The sequence below is a fragment of the Paramisgurnus dabryanus genome, chromosome 8, assembly GCF_030506205.2.
Source record: "Paramisgurnus dabryanus chromosome 8, PD_genome_1.1, whole genome shotgun sequence".
Taxonomy (NCBI): Eukaryota; Metazoa; Chordata; class Actinopteri; order Cypriniformes; family Cobitidae; genus Paramisgurnus; species Paramisgurnus dabryanus.
Window position 1 is genome coordinate 19,140,599 of NC_133344.1, and position 17,451 is coordinate 19,158,049.

Consider the following 17,451-nt stretch of genomic DNA (forward strand, 5'->3'; position numbering starts at 1 on the left):
GAATATCTGTCCTTGGAGAAAGCTTTTATCCTCTGTATGTACAAAAGAAATTATTTAATATTAGCATATCACAACCTATGACTCACATTTTATCGTAACACCTCATAATATTAATATAGTAATAAATCATGCAAAGACCTGGCACATGTGTTTGACACGGTTCTGGCGCTTTACAATGAGATGTGCTGATCTTTATGTCTGTTATATAAATAGTAAAGTGCATGACCTGAGCTGACATAGAAACATGGCTTAGCTGATGCATGTCCTTCAGGGACAATGGTAACAGTATAGCATGTTTTTTTATGCAACTTTTTTAAAGGAAGACTATAAACACATGTACGGCTCAATAGATTAACATTGGAATTGGCTTTATTAATGTGACATTAAAAAAGTACAAATGTCATAGTTTTAATAAACTTTGATAAAATATTTTCTCTAGAGGCTGCCATTTTGTTTACATCACAGCACATGACGTGAAAAGGTTGCTCTCAAAACCATCTCTATTAACACTACAATGAGGTAAACATTGTAAATAAAGTCCTCAATAAGTAGATTGTAATGTAAATGTAATTATATATATATATATATATATATATATATATATATACACATACAATTATAATAAATGCAATCTGAATGAGAAGTAAGGTGGGAGTAAAACATGCTCACACAAAAAAGATTATCGTAGATACCATAGTATTTTATATAGTAAACTGTAGTAATATTTTGTGACAACCATTACATATTTGTCAGCATCCCACTTCCTGTTGTTTGCCTCCTTGCCTCTAGAGGGCCTCCTAGTTCCTCTCTCTTTTTGTTTCTCCTCGTGTGGCCTTATTAGGCTTATGTTAGTCACCTGTGCCTTGTTTCTCATAGAGTATTTAAGTTGTGTTTTTTCCCTTGTCTCCCTCACTTGGTTTTTGAGTCTTGGCTGTGTGTTTCCTGCTTTGTTTTCCCTGGCCATTTCAAGCTTCCTCAAGTAAGGTGATTTTTACTTTTTGAGTGTGTGTGTTCTGTAGTAATATTTTCTCCCCTCGTGGAGTTTTTGTTTTTTCCTTGTAGTTTTTTCCACTGCTATTTATTCCTCTGTCTGAGAAGAACTTTGGTTGGATTTTTTCATGCAAAACCCTTTTTTTTAATAAATCAACCTTAGCTGGAGTTCTGTCTTAAGTGTTTCATTTGGGTCCACCATCACTGCCTCTGTGGCCAAGTGGTAGATTTCTCTGATCACCACACCAGAGACCCAGGTTCAATCCCAGCTCGTGACAGAAAAACCAAGTCAGCAATGGACCCAGAGACACTTGGTCCCAAGGACCTGTTTGCAATGATCACTCAACATGAGGCATCGTTTCAGCGTCATGAAGCTGTTCTCAGCCGACAAGAAGAGCTGATGACCAAACACTCTCAACTTCTGGGTGATATGATGAGTTCCATCCGCCAGCTCTTTGAACGCCTCCCTTCCCCTTCCTCTGTATTACCTCCAGGTGGTGACAGGTCTTCTCCCATGGCGGAGCCCCGACTACCATCTCTCCTCTACCAAACCTTCCAAGGTTTCCTCACTCAATGCTCCCTCACCTTTGAGCTCCAACCCTCAAGTTTTCCTACAGATCGCTCCAAGATTGCTTACATAATTACCCTTCTCTCAGACAAGGCCCTCTCCTGGGCCTCTGCAGTGTGGCAATCACAGGATGCCTGTTGTGAGTCCTACGTGGCATTTGTGGAAGAGTTCAAGCGAGTGTTTGATCATCCTATCAGTGGTCGGGATGCTTCCAAGCGCCTACTCACTCTCCGTCAGGGGTCCCGTAGTACGGCAGATTTCGCCATTGAGTTTCGAACTATAGCAGCAAGAAGCGGATGGAACGATGAGGCACTGAGGGTCTGCTTTCATGGAGGATTGTCTGACCCCCTTCAAGATGAGTTAGCCACCCGAGAACCAGCAGAAGATCTCGAGTCCCTTATAGCTATGGCCATCCGCCTGGACAATCGCTTGAGAGAGCGGAGAATGGCTCGCCGCAAGGAGTCTCGGTCCACTTTGAGTAGGTCTGTTTCACCAGTTTGTATTCCTTCCTCCAGAGCTTCCCCTGCCCTTGAACAGCCCCATGATTACCCAGAGGACATGCAGTTGGGCCGCTCCAGGCTTTCTTCCAATGAGAGGGAACGTCGCATGAGAGAGCGACGTTGCCTTTACTGTGGTGCTTCTGGCCACTTTCGCTCCACCTGCCCAGAGCTCTTGGGAAACGCCAGTCCCCGCCCAGCAACAGGAGGGCTGTGATGGGGAAAGTTAGAGCCCCTCCTGCTAATGCTGTCCTAGCTGTTCCAGCCACTTTATCCTGGGAGGACCACCAGCATCTGGTCCAGGCTATGATTGACTCTGGTGCAGCAGGCAACTTCCTGGATCTAACCTTGGCTAAGAAACTTAATATTCCTACTCAGCTTCTCCCTCATCCCCAGGCAGTTACAGCTTTAGATGGCAGACCTCTGGAACCAGGCAAAGTAACAGAGGCCACTCAGTCCCTGCGACTTACTACCTTTCAACACCAGCAGGAGGAGACCTTTTATCTTATTGACTCCCCCGAGTATCCTATTATCCTGGGTCACCCTTGGCTGTGCAGACATAATCCCATAATTGACTGGCCCACTGGCACCATTCTTAGTTGGGGTTCAACTTGCCAACTTACCTGTCTACCTCAGAGTCCCATAGCCCCTATTTCTAATTTTCAAGAGTCTATTGACCTATCTCGAGTCCCTAGTGTTTATCATCAGTTTAAAGCAGTATTCAGCAAGACCCGGGCTACCTCCTTACCACCTCACCGCACTTACGACTGTGCTATTGATCTTCTCCCTGGTTCCTGCCCTCCCAAAGGTCGGATCTTCTCTTTATCTCCTCCTGAGCGCTCAGCTATGGATGTCTATATTAAGGAGTCCTTGGCAGCTGGCATCATCCGAACCTCCACTTCTCCAGCTGGGGCAGGTTTCTTCTTTGTTGAGAAGAAAGATGGAGGCCTTAGGCCTTGTATAGATTACCGAGGCCTCAATAAGATCACAATTCGGAATCGATACCCCCTACCTCTCATGGCCACTGCTTTTGAGCTGCTTCAAGAAGCTTCAATATTCACTAAGCTGGATCTCCGTAATGCTTACCATCTTGTGCGGATCCGGCAAGGGGATGAATGGAAGACAGCCTTCAACACTCCCACAGGCCACTATGAGTATCTCGTGATGCCATTCGGGCTTACCAATGCCCCAGCTGTGTTTCAGGCACTAATTAATGACGTTCTCCGGGACCTACTCAATAAATTTGTCTTTGTATATCTAGACGATATACTCATTTTCTCAAAATCACTGCAGGAGCATGAGGGGCATGTTAGCAGGGTTCTCCAGAGACTCCTTGAAAATCACCTCTACGTAAAACCAGAGAAGTGTGAATTTCATGTAACCCAGGCCCAATTTCTCGGGTTCATCATCACTCCTGGCCACCTGGAGATGGACCCCGAGAAAGTCAAAGCAGTCCACAATTGGCCCATTCCTACTACAGTCAAGGAGGTTCAACGTTTCATTGGTTTTTCAAACTTCTACAGGAAGTTTATTAAGAATTTCAGTTCTGTTGTGCCCCCTTGACAGCACTTACCAAGGGAGGAGGAACCAAGATTCACTGGGGTCTGGAAGCAGCAGGGGCCTTTGAAGATCTCAAGCGTCGATTCACTTCTGCTCCTATTCTTTTGATCCCTGACCCAAAGAGACCTTTTGTGGTGGAGGTGGACGCCTCAGAGGTGGGGGTAGGAGCCATCCTGTCACAGAGGGCTGAAGATGGAAAATTACACCCTTGCGCCTTCATGTCTCGCCGCCTGTCGGATGCTGAGCGCAACTACCACGTGGGGGATCGTGAGTTGCTTGCAGTAAAACTTGCTTTGGAGGAGTGGCGCCACTGGCTTGAGGGGGCTCAGCACCCTTTCCAGGTTCTTACAGACCACAAGAATCTGGAATATCTCCAACAGGCTAAGAGGTTGAACCCTCGGCAAGCTCGATGGTCCCTGTTTTTTAATCGATTCCAGTTTCTCCTATCTTACAGACCCGGCACCAAAAATGTCAAGCCGGATGCCCTGTCCCAAGCATACTCTCCTGAGACACAAGAGAAGCCTTTGGCATCGATTATTCCTAGGTCTAGGATCATTGCACCCCTTCATTGGGAACTGGAGAGAGTGGTGCGAGAGGCCCTTGCCCATGAGCCTGATCCAGGTGGTGGTCCCACTGGATGCCTTTACGTTCCTAAATCTGCCCGGGCCCGGGTCTTGCAATGGGGTCATGAGTCTCCCTTGACATGCCATCCGGGAAGTGCTCGCACACTTGACTTCCTCCAGCGGTGGTTTTGGTGGCCGTCAATCAAGAAGGATGTTAAGCTGTATGTAGATGCCTGCATCGTGTGCAACCAGGGAAAATCTACACATCAGCGACCTCAGGGATTGCTTCATCCCTTACCTGTTCCCCGCAGACCATGGTCGCACCTTTCTCTAGACTTTGTGACAGGACTTCCACCATCCCAAGGCAACACTGTCATCCTGGTGGTTGTAGATCGGTTCTCTAAGGCTGCCCGGTTCATTCCCCTGCCCAAGCTGCCTTCGGCCAAGGAGACTGCTGAGCTCCTCATGAACCATGTCTTCCGCTTATTTGGTATTCCCCTGGACATTGTCTCTGACCGGGGTCCCCAGTTCTCATCCTGGTTCTGGGCAGCCTTTTGCAAGCTTATTGGTGCCACTGCCAGCCTGTCATCTGGGTTTCATCCTGAATCTAATGGCCAGACGGAACGGATTAATCAAGTTCTGGAAACCACCCTACGCTGTATGGCGGCCAACAATCCTACATCTTGGGCCACCTATATCATTTGGGCTGAATATGCCCACAACACCCTCCAGTCCTCCGCCACTGGACTATCCCCCTTCGAATGCCAGTTTGGATATACTCCCCCTTTATTTCCCAAAGAAGAAACTCAAGTTGGTGTACCTTCCGCCCAGCGCTTTGTCCAACGTTGTCGACTGACCTGGAGAAAGGCCAGGCATAATCTCCTTCGGGCCTCTCAACAATACCAAAGTCAGGCTAACCGCCGCCGCCGGACAGCCCCTAGTTTCCGAGCTGGTCAAAGAGTTTGGTTAGCAACCAAGAACCTACCCCTCCGGGTTGAGTCCAAGAAACTTTCCCAGAAATACATCGGGCCTTTCCGCATAGCAAGGAAAGTTAACCCTGTTTCTTATCGTTTGTTTCTCCCTCGTTCCCTTAGAATTAACCCCACATTTCATGTCTCATTACTAAAACCTGTCTTGTCTTCTCCTTTTACCCCCCCTCACAGACCCCCTCCACCTCCCAGGATCATCAACGGCCAGCCAGCCTACACAGTGCGCCGGATACTGAACTCCCGGAGGGTCCAGAACTCATTACAGTATCTGGTGGACTGGGAGGGCTACGGGCCGGAGGAACGGTCCTGGGTTCCAGCCAAGGACATCCTGGACCCAAGTTTGATCCGAGAGTTTCGCACCCGGAGGCGGGGATGTTCTGGAAGGAACGTCAGGAGCCGTTCCTAAATGAGGGGGTCCTGTCAGCATCCCACTTCCTGTTGTTTGCCTCCTTGCCTCTAGAGGGCCTCCTAGTTCCTCTCTCTTTTTGTTTCTCCTCATGTGGCCTTATTAGGCTTATGTTAGTCATCTGTGCCTTGTTTCTCATAGAGTATTTAAGTTGTGTTTTTTCCCTTGTCTCCCTCACTTGGTTTTTGAGTCTTGGCTGTGTGTTTCCTGCTTTGTTTTCCCTGGCCATTTCAAGCTTCCTCAAGTAAGGTGATTTTTACTTTTTGAGTGTGTGTGTTCTGTAGTAATATTTTCTCCCCTCGTGGAGTTTTTGTTTTTTCCTTGTAGTTTTTTCCACTGCTATTTATTCCTCTGTCTGAGAAGAACTTTGGTTGGATTTTTTCATGCAAAACCCTTTTTTTTAATAAATCAACCTTAGCTGGAGTTCTGTCTTAAGTGTTTCATTTGGGTCCAACATCACTGCCTCTGTGGCCAAGTGGTAGATTTCTCTGATCACCACACCAGAGACCCAGGTTCAATCCCAGCTCGTGACACATATTGATCCATAAAGAGATTGTGAGTACACTTTGAGAATGCAAATATTGGTGGGGATTGCTTCGTCATTATACGTTTGGCTTCGTTCATTTTTGCTTTTCAGAAGAGAGAAAGGTCATGCCGTGATATACAGTACCGGTTTTCTACTGGTCACAAATCCCCACGTGATGCAAATTTGCAGTTCAGAGTTCACCAGACTTTGGTAAACAGCAAAATGCAAAATATCTTCACACAAGCTTTCCTTTTCTGTCTGACACATTTGCATGCTTTTGATCACCCCTTAATGCACTATGCGGAAAACATAATGCAGGCCTCTATACCAGGGGTCTTCAACCTTTTTGTGAGCATGGGTTATCACAATGGATAAAACAATTTGGAGGGATCCTTTTTGATATAGTTTACTCAAAACTTTTTATTTTACTTTTTTTTTATTTTTTTTATTTTTTTATTTGTTGATATGTTGTATCATTGTTTAAATGTTAACATACATAAAAGAAGCCAAGCTAATATAAATATGTAATTAATAAATATAAAAATTGAGGCTTTTAATAGAATGTGCTTTGGCGGGTGACTAACAGACTCCATGCTGGCAACCTGGTGCCCGCATGCACCACATTGGAGACCACTGCTCTATACTGTAGGTTAAAATGCATTACATGTTGGGATCAGATTTTATACATTTTTATCGATGGATATTTGTTGTAGAAGGTAAATATAAAGTATTAAATCACTTAAGTCTTTATAGATGATGTGCCTTTGAAGAAAGTGTACTTTTCTTTCCATTAACAATTTCAGCAGTTATTGTGAATGTCAAAAATATCTCTTCAAAGGGATAGTTCACCCCAAAATGTAAATTCTGTCATCATTTACACACCCCCATGTTGTTACAAACCTGTATAATGTTTATATTTGACCCAACAATGGGTTGAAACATCCCAGCACGGGTTAAATTACAACCCAGCGGGCAGGGCTTGATCCTTTTTGACCCAATGCTGGGTTGAAAATAACCCATCATTTTTTAGAGTGAAGATATTTTGAAGAATGTTTGTAACCTAACGGATCAGAAGTCCTATTGACATCCATAGTAAGATATAAGAATGGAAGTCAATAGGGCTTCTGATCGGTTTGGTTACCAACATTCCTCATAATATCTTTCTTTGTGTTCTTTACAACAAAGACATTTAGGTTTACTCCATGTTATTTTATATCAGAGAGCTGTTATTTTGTTAATGGAACGCAAAAATATATATGCCTTCAAACATAATTTACAATATGACAGTGTACACATATAGAATATGTTCAACACAAGACTATTCAATTCTACGCTGTTTACATTGTTACAGCTTCCTCAAATTATTATAAGTATTGCAGAGCACCAGTTCATTTTGTCGACATGATGCTTTATTCAGTTTCGTGCAATAAAAATGCATCAAGGCCCAGTTTCACAGACAAGGCTTAGTTAAACCAAGACTAGGCCATATTTAATTATGAAGTTTAAGCATCTTTATAAGCATGCCTTACCTAACAAATCAATGGCACTGGCCAACCTGATCTCACGAATTTCCGTGGCATAGTCACGGAATTTTTTGCTCATTTTTCCGTGGCATTCTCACGGATCTCCGCATATTTCCGTGGCCCTGCCACGGACTTTCTTTTCCGTGGCATTCTCACGGATTGGTAACTCAACTGTTTTGTCCTATTTTCTTACCATTGTCGCTTCGGTTTAGGGTTGGATTTACATAAAATGACATCCCTACCCAAACCCAACTCTAACCCCAACGCCAGGCAACAATTGATTAAAGTTTAGAAAATATAAAAGAATACATCAGAAAAAATAGTATAAACCAATACTTAAAGTGACAAACTAATGCAAACACCAAATCTAACCCTAAACCGAAGCGACAATGGTTTGAAAATAGGAAAAAGCAGTTGAGTAACCAATCCGTGAGAATGCCACGGAAAAGAAAGTCCGTGGCAGGGCCACGGAAATATGCGGAGATCCGTGAGAATGCCACGGAAAAATGAGCAAAAAATTCCGTGACTATCCCACGGAACTTTGTGAGATCATGTTGCACTGGCATATTTTAAGATCTGTCACTGCAAGTTATTTTCATTTGTGACAACATGTGTTTAAGTCTAGGACTAGCCTTAAGCCTTGCCTGTGAATCCAGGGGTCAGTATATTTAACATGTAAGGTTAATTGACTAACACATGGCATATCAATCACAAGTGACATTTTATACAATCTGGAAACGTTAGATTTGTTTTAAAAACATTGATAGCAGTTTGGCATAAAGCACTTCATGGCATCTGTAAATGAATGCCCGTTTGTTTATTTTGAAATAGTCTTTTAAAAACCATTTTGACATCTTCTGTTCTCAAACAATAAATAAATGGGTTAATCATTGGTGGCAACAGGCTATACGTCATAATAATAACCAATCGCAAATCAGTACTCAACTTTATGTTAGTATAGCTAGACAAATAATTAAAACATCTGGGTAAGAAAAACAGAGCAATAATGATGAGCTGAGGACTGCAGGTGGAGAAAGTCTTCAGTCTTCCTTGAGCACTCGATATACGCAGAACGGCCACAATGATAGCACAGTAAGAGAAAACAATAATAGCAAGTGAACCCAGCAGCACTATAAGGGCATTGACCAAAGCTGGGAACCCATAAAGAGTTCGGTCGGCGCAAGCCAATGTTGTAATCGAAACATGATCACAGAAACAGTGTACTATGGTGTTTTCTGCACAGTATGGGAGAGGATACGCCCGAATAATCAACATCAGGGAGCCCAAGGAAGCCCAGACCCAAGCTGCACAGCACAGAATGAATACATTTCTGTTTGTCATAATGTTGTAATATCGAAACGGGTGACAAATGGCTACATAGCGATCTATAGCCATTAAAGCCAGAATGTATGAACTGACTGCGCCAAAATAATGCACAAAAAACATTTGAAGAAAGCAACCCAAAAATGAAACAGATCCATCTTCAAACCAATACCTGCTGATTATCTTTGGTAATGCAGTGGTGCTGAAAAGTACATCACACACAGCAAGATTCACAATAAAATAATAAACAGGTTTCTTAAGGGTCTTAGATAATACAAATAATGACATAAATACAGCATTTCCCATCAGTGTACACACATAAACAAAAAACAGGACTGCTGAGACAATGCCGTAGTATCGAGGCTGAAGTCCGGGGAATCCAACAATGATAAAATCCTTTATAAAACTGACGTTTCCAACTGACATCATGAATATCTGTCCTTGTAGAAAGCTTTTATCCTCTGTATGTACAAAAGAAATTATTTAATATAAGCACATCACAACTGGAAACCTATGAATTACATTTTATTGTAACGTCTCATAATATTAATATAGTAATAAATAATGCTCTGTAAAGACCTGGCACAAGTGTACTTGACTCGGTTCTGGGTCTTAAAAATGAGATGTGCTGGTTCTCAGTTTCTTTATGTCTGTTATATAAATAGTAAAGTGCATGACCTGAGCTGACATAGAAACATGGCATAGCTCATGCATGTCCTTCAGGGACAATGGAAACAGTAGCATGTTGTTTTATGCAACTTTTTAAGGAGTACCCACTATATTTACTATATTAAAGTGTAGTAATGCTATAGAAGTCAATGGGGCTTCTAATCAGTTTGGTTACCAACATTCTTCAAAATATCTTATTTTGTTTTATCAGAATAAAGACATTTACAAGTTTACTCATCTTCTTTTTATACCCGAGTGTTTTTATTTTCGTAATGAAACACAAAATGTGGAAGATTTTCACGTAGGCTTGGCAGGCACCAAAAAGTACAAAAAAAAACAAGGCCTAAGTGAACACACAGTTTATAGGGCATGTAATGGAACTATTGGCCTATTTTAATGCTGGTAAACAAAGGCATGCTACAGTACAGCAGTGGTTCCCAAATACACTCAGTTTGATCAAGGACTTATTACGGTATCAGTGAAACACTTTACATTTTATTTTATTACACTCTAAAACCCATGTTTGGGTAAATGTTGGACAGAACCAAATGTTGGGTTAATAAACTTGAAACAACCCAGCATAGGTTTATATAAAATCCAAAACCTTCAGAAGTTAATTCATGTATATTTATTTAGGAAAAATATAGTTTAAATAAAAAAAAATTACCTTATGTTACAGGACATGTACAATAACTACACCAAGAAACTTTTTTCCAAATCTCTAGTTCCATCTTAAAATACCAAAACATTAAATGTTAACAGCAGGAAAATAAATTACAATTGAAAAGCAAGACATATCCTCACTGATGTCATATCATAACAATTTTATGAACAAAATTAATGTTATCTCTTTACTGCAGTGCGTCACGTATGATTATTTATTAAAAAGAATACTATCATGATTATTTGCATACAGTAGATACATTGACTTTTGCATCATTAAGTCGAGGACATAATGTCTCTACTCTTTTAAGCAAGATTTCCTTTATATTATTATTCCTTAAACAGTAAATAAGGGGATTAATCATGGGTGGAATAAAGCTGTACATCAAAATGATGGCTATCCGCACATCTGTGCTGAAGTTAAAACTAATATTACCAGACAAATAATTGAAACACCTAGGTAGAAAATAAAGAGCGATAATGATGAGCTGAGGACTGCAGGTGGAGAAAGTCTTCAGTCTTCCTTGAGCGCTTGATATACGCAAAACTGCCACAATGATGGCACCATAGGAGAAAACAATGAAAGACAAAGGTCCAAGCAACACAACCATTGCAAATGCAAAAGCTGGAATGCTGTAAAGTGCTCTGTTAGTGCATGCGAGTGATGTGATAGAAACGTGATCACAGTAGCAATGAATGATACGATTGTCTGCACAGTACTGGAGAGGATAGGCCCTTATTGTCATGATTAAAGGAAATATGCTTGCTAGGACCCATGCAAGGAGACAAAGTCCAAATATTCTTGACCCTGTGACTAAATTTGAATACCTTAGTGGGTTACAGATTGCTAAATACCTATCAAAGGCCATTATTCCAAGGACAAAAGAAGTAAGGGAACCAAAATAATGCACAAAAAACATTTGTATGAAGCAGTTAGTGAATGAAATAGAACCATTTTGGGACCAATACCTGGCAATAATTTTTGGTAAGGTAGTGGTGCTAAACAATATATCGCTGAAGACCAGGTTCAAGATTATATAATACATAGGTTTATGAAGGCATTTTTCTACAGTAAAAAGTGCAAGAAATATTCCATTACCCACTAAAATACACACATAGACAGAGAGCAGAAGTGCAGCCACTATATCATAGTAACTTGAATAAAGCCCAGGAAAACCAACAATTAAGAAGTCCTTGATAAAGGTGTTGTTTTCAGATGTCATGATAGCCTGATAAGAAAGATTACAGAGCTTGATTAACATGGACAGAGAAACACATTGGCATAAAAATATCATCATTTCTGATTATATAACACCTATAGAATGTTTAGTAGTAAAAGTAGTGAGGTAGAATTTTAAGCAATATATGTTAACATTATTGTTTATAGAATGAAGAAAATGAATGATTATCATCACAAATGATTGATTTAACAGTTTTGAATAATGTATTCAGCTGATACAATCATAATGCAATAGCAATTTAACTCACAATTTTACTTACAACATACTGTATGTCTTCCTGTGCAGTTTACTTACACTGTCCAAAATGTAGCAGTCAAAAATATATAAGAGAAATGCAACGATTTTTCTTTATATAAAGCGAGGAATTCTGTGGTTGGTTGTTGAAACTGACCATGCATAACTCATGCATTATTTTATACTAACCAATGCCCTTTGCCAAAGTCTCTTTAGGGAAGTCATGCCAGTACTTTGTAACGCCTCTGGGCAGATATTTTGCCAGATTGTCCATTTTGAACAGGCATTGTCCCCTATTTATAGTAATAAGAGCCTAATCTTGTTATATTCAATATTTTTGCCTTTTTTTTACTTTCAGTGACACTGTCCAGTGAAATCAATGCACTACTTGTACAAGTTTCTTGTACAAATGCAGAAGTCACAGTACAATATTTTTATCTTATTTTTAGGATGGCCACTTAATTAAAACAATACATCCTGTTTGTGATGTTAACAGGCTTTAAGGTGGCTTTTTTATGACAGATCTTTGATTTGTTGAAGTTCCTTCTATTATATTTTATACTCAACTCCTGAATAATAAAGCAGTTGTATGCATCCTGCAGAAGTCCATCGCTGTCCGGTGTTAGTCTAATTCATAGATGAGTTTTTAAAGATGTTTAACACCAATACAATGTTTAAAGTGGACTATCGAAACAAAGTGTTACCAATATTTAATAGACTTACACATGCTAATTTGCTAAACAGTATACTAACAATATTAAATGTGCATTTTCTGTAAAACAGTCTTCAATCAATGTGCACTGTGAAAACGCTATACAAATACAAATAGCACAACATTTTGTGGCATTATCCTCAAATGTTTAAACTACTTAGGCCTATTGTTATTGACAAAATATTGTATTTTCTTATGGAAATCTAGCATGTTGGTGAAACAATGACACAACAGTTATTCAAACTTTTAATAAAAACATGTGTTGTGCGTGTTCCCTGCTCTCTTATGCATGAAACAGTATTTGAAGTCAGTATAGTTGTTTATTCAAACAGTGCTGATATATTGTTTGTTGAAATAAGCTGTATTTTTTGTCATGCTTTAGATTAGATTTTCTCATTTTAAAACTGAAAATTAAAATAAAAAAAGAATAGTATATTTACATAACATAAAATATACTGTGTAGTTCATTTGAGGTTACATTAAGTTTTACAGTTCTTCCTTTAGTTCTTTTTTTTGTAACATGCATAAAGGTAATTGTAATATTTGTATTTCTTGTAGAGTCTCAGTTTTATCACTTATCTTAATAATTTATCCACTGGGACTATTTGGATGTCTCAAGAGCAATTACACCCTTAAATGGATTAATGATGAGCCAGTACTTTAGCTCAATTTATCGTTGTTACTATTCCCAAGATCTTTAGCAAACATATATCAACTCCAGCCCATGCATTCTCACTAAATGCGTACAAATAACACGCAGTGTGATTATCGTGCAATACATACGCCAAATTCCAATTTTGCGTGCATATAATACCCAGTCCTTCCCGTTCACTTATATGACACATCTTTTTTGTGGCGTTTTATTTATTGGTTTCTCATTTGTTTTCTGATTTTTTTTACTATTGTCGGTTGGGTTTGGGGTTAAAGCACATTTTTGTAACATCCTAACCCAAACCCTATTTCTAACCCCAACTCCAAGCAAACATGGTTTAAAAATAGACAAAACATGAAGAAACCTATATATTAAATAACATCCTAAAGCAAAACCCAAATCTAACCCAAAACCGAAGCGACGATGGTTAAAAAAACAGAAAACAAATGAGAAACCAATAAATAAAGTGACACGAAAAGATGTGCCGTAAGTGAACAGGAAGGACTGCATATCATATGAATGCAAAATTGGAATTTGGCGTATGTATTGGACGATAATCACACTGCTTGTTATTTGTACACATTTCATACACAACCTAAAATATAAATACTGTTTAATTGACTTCAAAGTTGACAGTGCCATGATAATATCATACTGTATAGCCTCCTAAGTTGAACCAGTTCAACTTCTATTGCAGGTTTTGGAGGAATAGGCCTCTGTTTGTCTGTCTGTCTGTATGTCTATCATGTGTTATCCCTATTGTTCTCTTATCTTAATTAAGCACTAATGAGATCTCTCTAGACTAAACTGCGTACATGCTAGTTGAAATAGACATGAATGGTGTCCATCATAACAACTATCAGCAACATGTAAACAGTGTCATTAAAAACAAGTCTCTTTTCTCCAGGGTGTTAATTTGCTGCCTGTTTGCTACTTTGTTATTCTTTATCCCTGAAGAGGCCTGATCAGTCAATCAACAACAGTATTTCACAGTCACTGAGGACTTTAGTAACACAAACCATATCTGATTGCATTCTGTTGATTATTTGTGCCATTTAATGAATGTATTAACTTAAAACTATTTGTTTTTCTCCAAAACATTTAAATAAGCTGTACCTAAAGAGTGCATATTAGTACATCAAAGGTACATATAGATACCTAAATGGACCCTTTTAAAGGGTACTGTCCCAGCGACAGCTTTCATACCTTTATTTCTGATGGGGTGGTTTCCCGGACAGGGATTAGCTTAAACCAGGACTAGGCCTTAGTTTAATTAGGAAATATAACTAGTTTTAACAAATATGCCTTCCTAAAAACATTACTTGTGTGCATTTTTAAGCGAAACAAAGGGCACTGATGTATTTTAAGATATGACAGTGCAAGTTGATTAGAGTTTGGACAGCTCTTTCATTTATTTTAATCTAGTCTAATGCCTGTCTGGGAAACCACCCCATAGTGTTTAAAACATACAGAACATACATTGTCCCTGTGGCTGAAATGGTTACAATGTTGAGTTAAAACAAAGGTTGTGGGTTTGATCCCAGGGAAGACACATAATGATAATGTTTAGATTGAATGGACTGCTTACAATTCCAAATAGACAAAATCATGAAAAACATGTTTGAAATTGGCACAGCAATGAACTTGTCAATGAATTTGTTAAATGGGCCTCCATATACAGTAAACGTATAAGAATAATGTTGATTCATTAAAATTAATTAAAATAAGTTATATTTTAATACACACAATTACACGCCTGTTATCTGGTTACTTTTTAGTGTTCTACTAAAAAAACAACCCTGTATCACGAAATTATGTACCTATTATAGTCATGTAAATTTGTGAGTCTTAAGCGTGACACTGACACAGTTTTCCGCCTTTTTGCGGAACATTTCTGTTCTGTTTAACTGTTTTATCCTATTTTCAAACCATAGACACTTCGGTTTAGGGTTAGATTTGGTGTTTGTGTTAGGATGTCACTAGTATTGGTTTATACCTTTTTTCATAATTTCTTTTTTAATAGTTTATGGGTTTTTAAACCACTGTCGCCTGGCGTTAGAGTTGGGTTTGGGTAAGGATGTCATTTTATGTAAATCTAACCCTAGACTGAAGCAACAATGGTAAGAAAATAGGACAAAATACATTAACAGAAATGTGTGACATGTTCATGCAAAAAGGTGGAAAACCGTCATAGTGTCATGCTTAAGACTCACATATTTACGTGACTAGGCACGCAATTTTGTGATACAAAATATATTTAAAAAAGGAACTCTTTAGTGCTAAACTGTTGTTTCTCTTCTTACTCTTGTTTTTGTCCGACTTTTATTCGTGACATGTGACATTAGGGTTAGGAGTGGGGTTTTATTATTTTTTTTTATAATTATAGTACGCATTTACATGATTAACTTTGTCCAAGTTCAAACTAATTAGCCAACTCGTACTGTAAAGTATGTACGAATTATCAGGTTGTATGGGCCCATAATTCAATTTGGACTAATGTAGGGGCAAAGACCAAGAAACAGTGAGGGGCCCCAGAATCGACACATATTCACCAAATAATTTTGTGTCAAAACATCTTAATCATGGCCTCAGGTCATTCAGAGTAAATGCTTTATCCAGAATCCATTAAGAGCCTGATCAAAAATGCTAATTTACAAGAATGCTTATTACAGTCGCACTTAAGAGGGTATTGCATCTGAGCTTTTCATTTGTTTTTTTTTTTCATTTGTCTCACAAAACATAAAATATTTAAATGATTTGATTGATTTTTTTAGTTTCTGAGAAATTGTAGAGGCCTGAGATATTCTTCAATTGAATACATTCCCTTTAATTTTTCTGTACAGGGAAAAGTCACTTGGGAAAGTCACAGTTTCCCCCAGATTAATGTATCATTTTGTATGGTCACAGAGGTATTGCACTCATTCCTACAAACAAAGCTAATAATAATCATCACTCAAGGTGAGGAGAGACAAGGCTTTCTCAGGTGGCAGAGCTGTTTCTGTTTGCTCCCTGTCAAACACAGCTAAATAACATGTGAATTACCTTAAAGCCAAAACATGTCAATCAAAAATGATGCAATTCTTACAAAACATTTGAAAACCATTACACAAAACTTTTTTTAAGTAGTACAAAAAATATGATATATAGTTCAGTGTGATTTACTTATTTTGTATTTTTTTTATTAGCCTAATTTATAAATTTAGAGGTTAACATGTGCCTTTTACCTGTGTTTAAATCAGAAAAAAATTATATAACAGTGATATTTCAGTAATACTAAAAGTTTTTCCTGAGCTTATAGCCTAATATCTGGGACACATTGGACTATGTAACAGTAGATTGAAAGAGTTGTAGTTCATGACATAGTGAGATTAGACTCTAGATTTAATTTTTGTCTAACACACAGACAGTTATACAAGAGCTTACAGTGTAATGAATGTGAATAAACTGTATAATGAGTGAATAAACTGTACTGTGCAACAAGTATAAAACTAAAATATTAACTAAATTATTAAATTAAGCATAAGTCTAAACCTAAAGATAAACCTAAAATATATAACTAAAATGTAAGATTTTACAATATTATTATATTTACAACTAAATAAAAATATTAGGAGTGTGAGGAAATAAAAGGGAATGTCACAAGTACTGTTACAGTAAAGTGCAGTGTTCAATGTTGCATGTGGATCTTGGGCCTAAAACAATTTTTTGCCACACCTGCCAATAGCCAATGACTTACTGGTTTCAGACCTGTTTTTTTTTCAAACCATATGCTCTAACTAATAATATTTAAGTAACACTATGCAAAGGGGTAATATGTATTAACATTAAATAAACATTTTTAACTTCAAACTTTTGTTGATGCTCATAAATTAACTTGAACAATCAACAAATGCCTAAAGGGACAGTTTACCCAAAAATGAAAATGTTGTTATTATTTTCTTATCCTCATATCGTTCTAAACCGGTATGAATTTCTCTCTTTTTTTGATGAACACAAAAGAAGATATTTTGATAAATGATGGTAAGCACACAGCTGATTGTAACCATTGCCTTTGTTAGTAGGAAAACAAATACTATGGAAGTATTGTGATAAATGATGAAGAATATATTTTGATAAATTATTTTAAGCAAATAGTTGATGGTACCCATTAAAATAACACTGTATTTGTTATTTCTACTATGGATTTCAATGGTTACAATCAGATGTGCTTACCTGGTGCTAAATCAAGAAATTGCAGTTCAGTAAAAGTGACTTTGAGTTTGTTGATAACAAAAAATACGATATTTATATGATAACACTTTAATTACTTATTAGCATAATGCCATAGTCTCACAT

At 38.5% G+C, this 17,451-nt stretch overlaps 2 protein-coding genes across 2 annotated transcripts; both read right to left on the reverse strand.

The window, feature by feature from the left end:
* Positions 1 to 8,408: 8,408 nt before the first annotated feature.
* Positions 8,409 to 9,374, reverse strand: LOC135770214 (olfactory receptor 4B13-like). Its single transcript, XM_065279949.1, has one exon. It carries the CDS (start codon positions 9,372 to 9,374, stop codon positions 8,409 to 8,411), a length of 966 nt encoding a protein of 321 aa, XP_065136021.1.
* Positions 9,375 to 10,516: 1,142 nt separating this feature from the next.
* Positions 10,517 to 11,500, reverse strand: LOC135770215 (olfactory receptor 1468-like). The gene has a single exon (XM_065279950.2). It carries the CDS (start codon positions 11,498 to 11,500, stop codon positions 10,517 to 10,519), a length of 984 nt encoding a protein of 327 aa, XP_065136022.2.
* Positions 11,501 to 17,451: the final 5,951 nt, after the last annotated feature.

Excerpts from the sequence above, each read along its gene's own strand:
- LOC135770215 (XM_065279950.2), bottom strand. The coding sequence starts at position 11,500 with ATGACATCTGAAAACAACACCTTTATCAAGGACTTCTTAATTGTTGGT.
- LOC135770214 (XM_065279949.1), bottom strand. The coding sequence starts at position 9,374 with ATGATGTCAGTTGGAAACGTCAGTTTTATAAAGGATTTTATCATTGTT.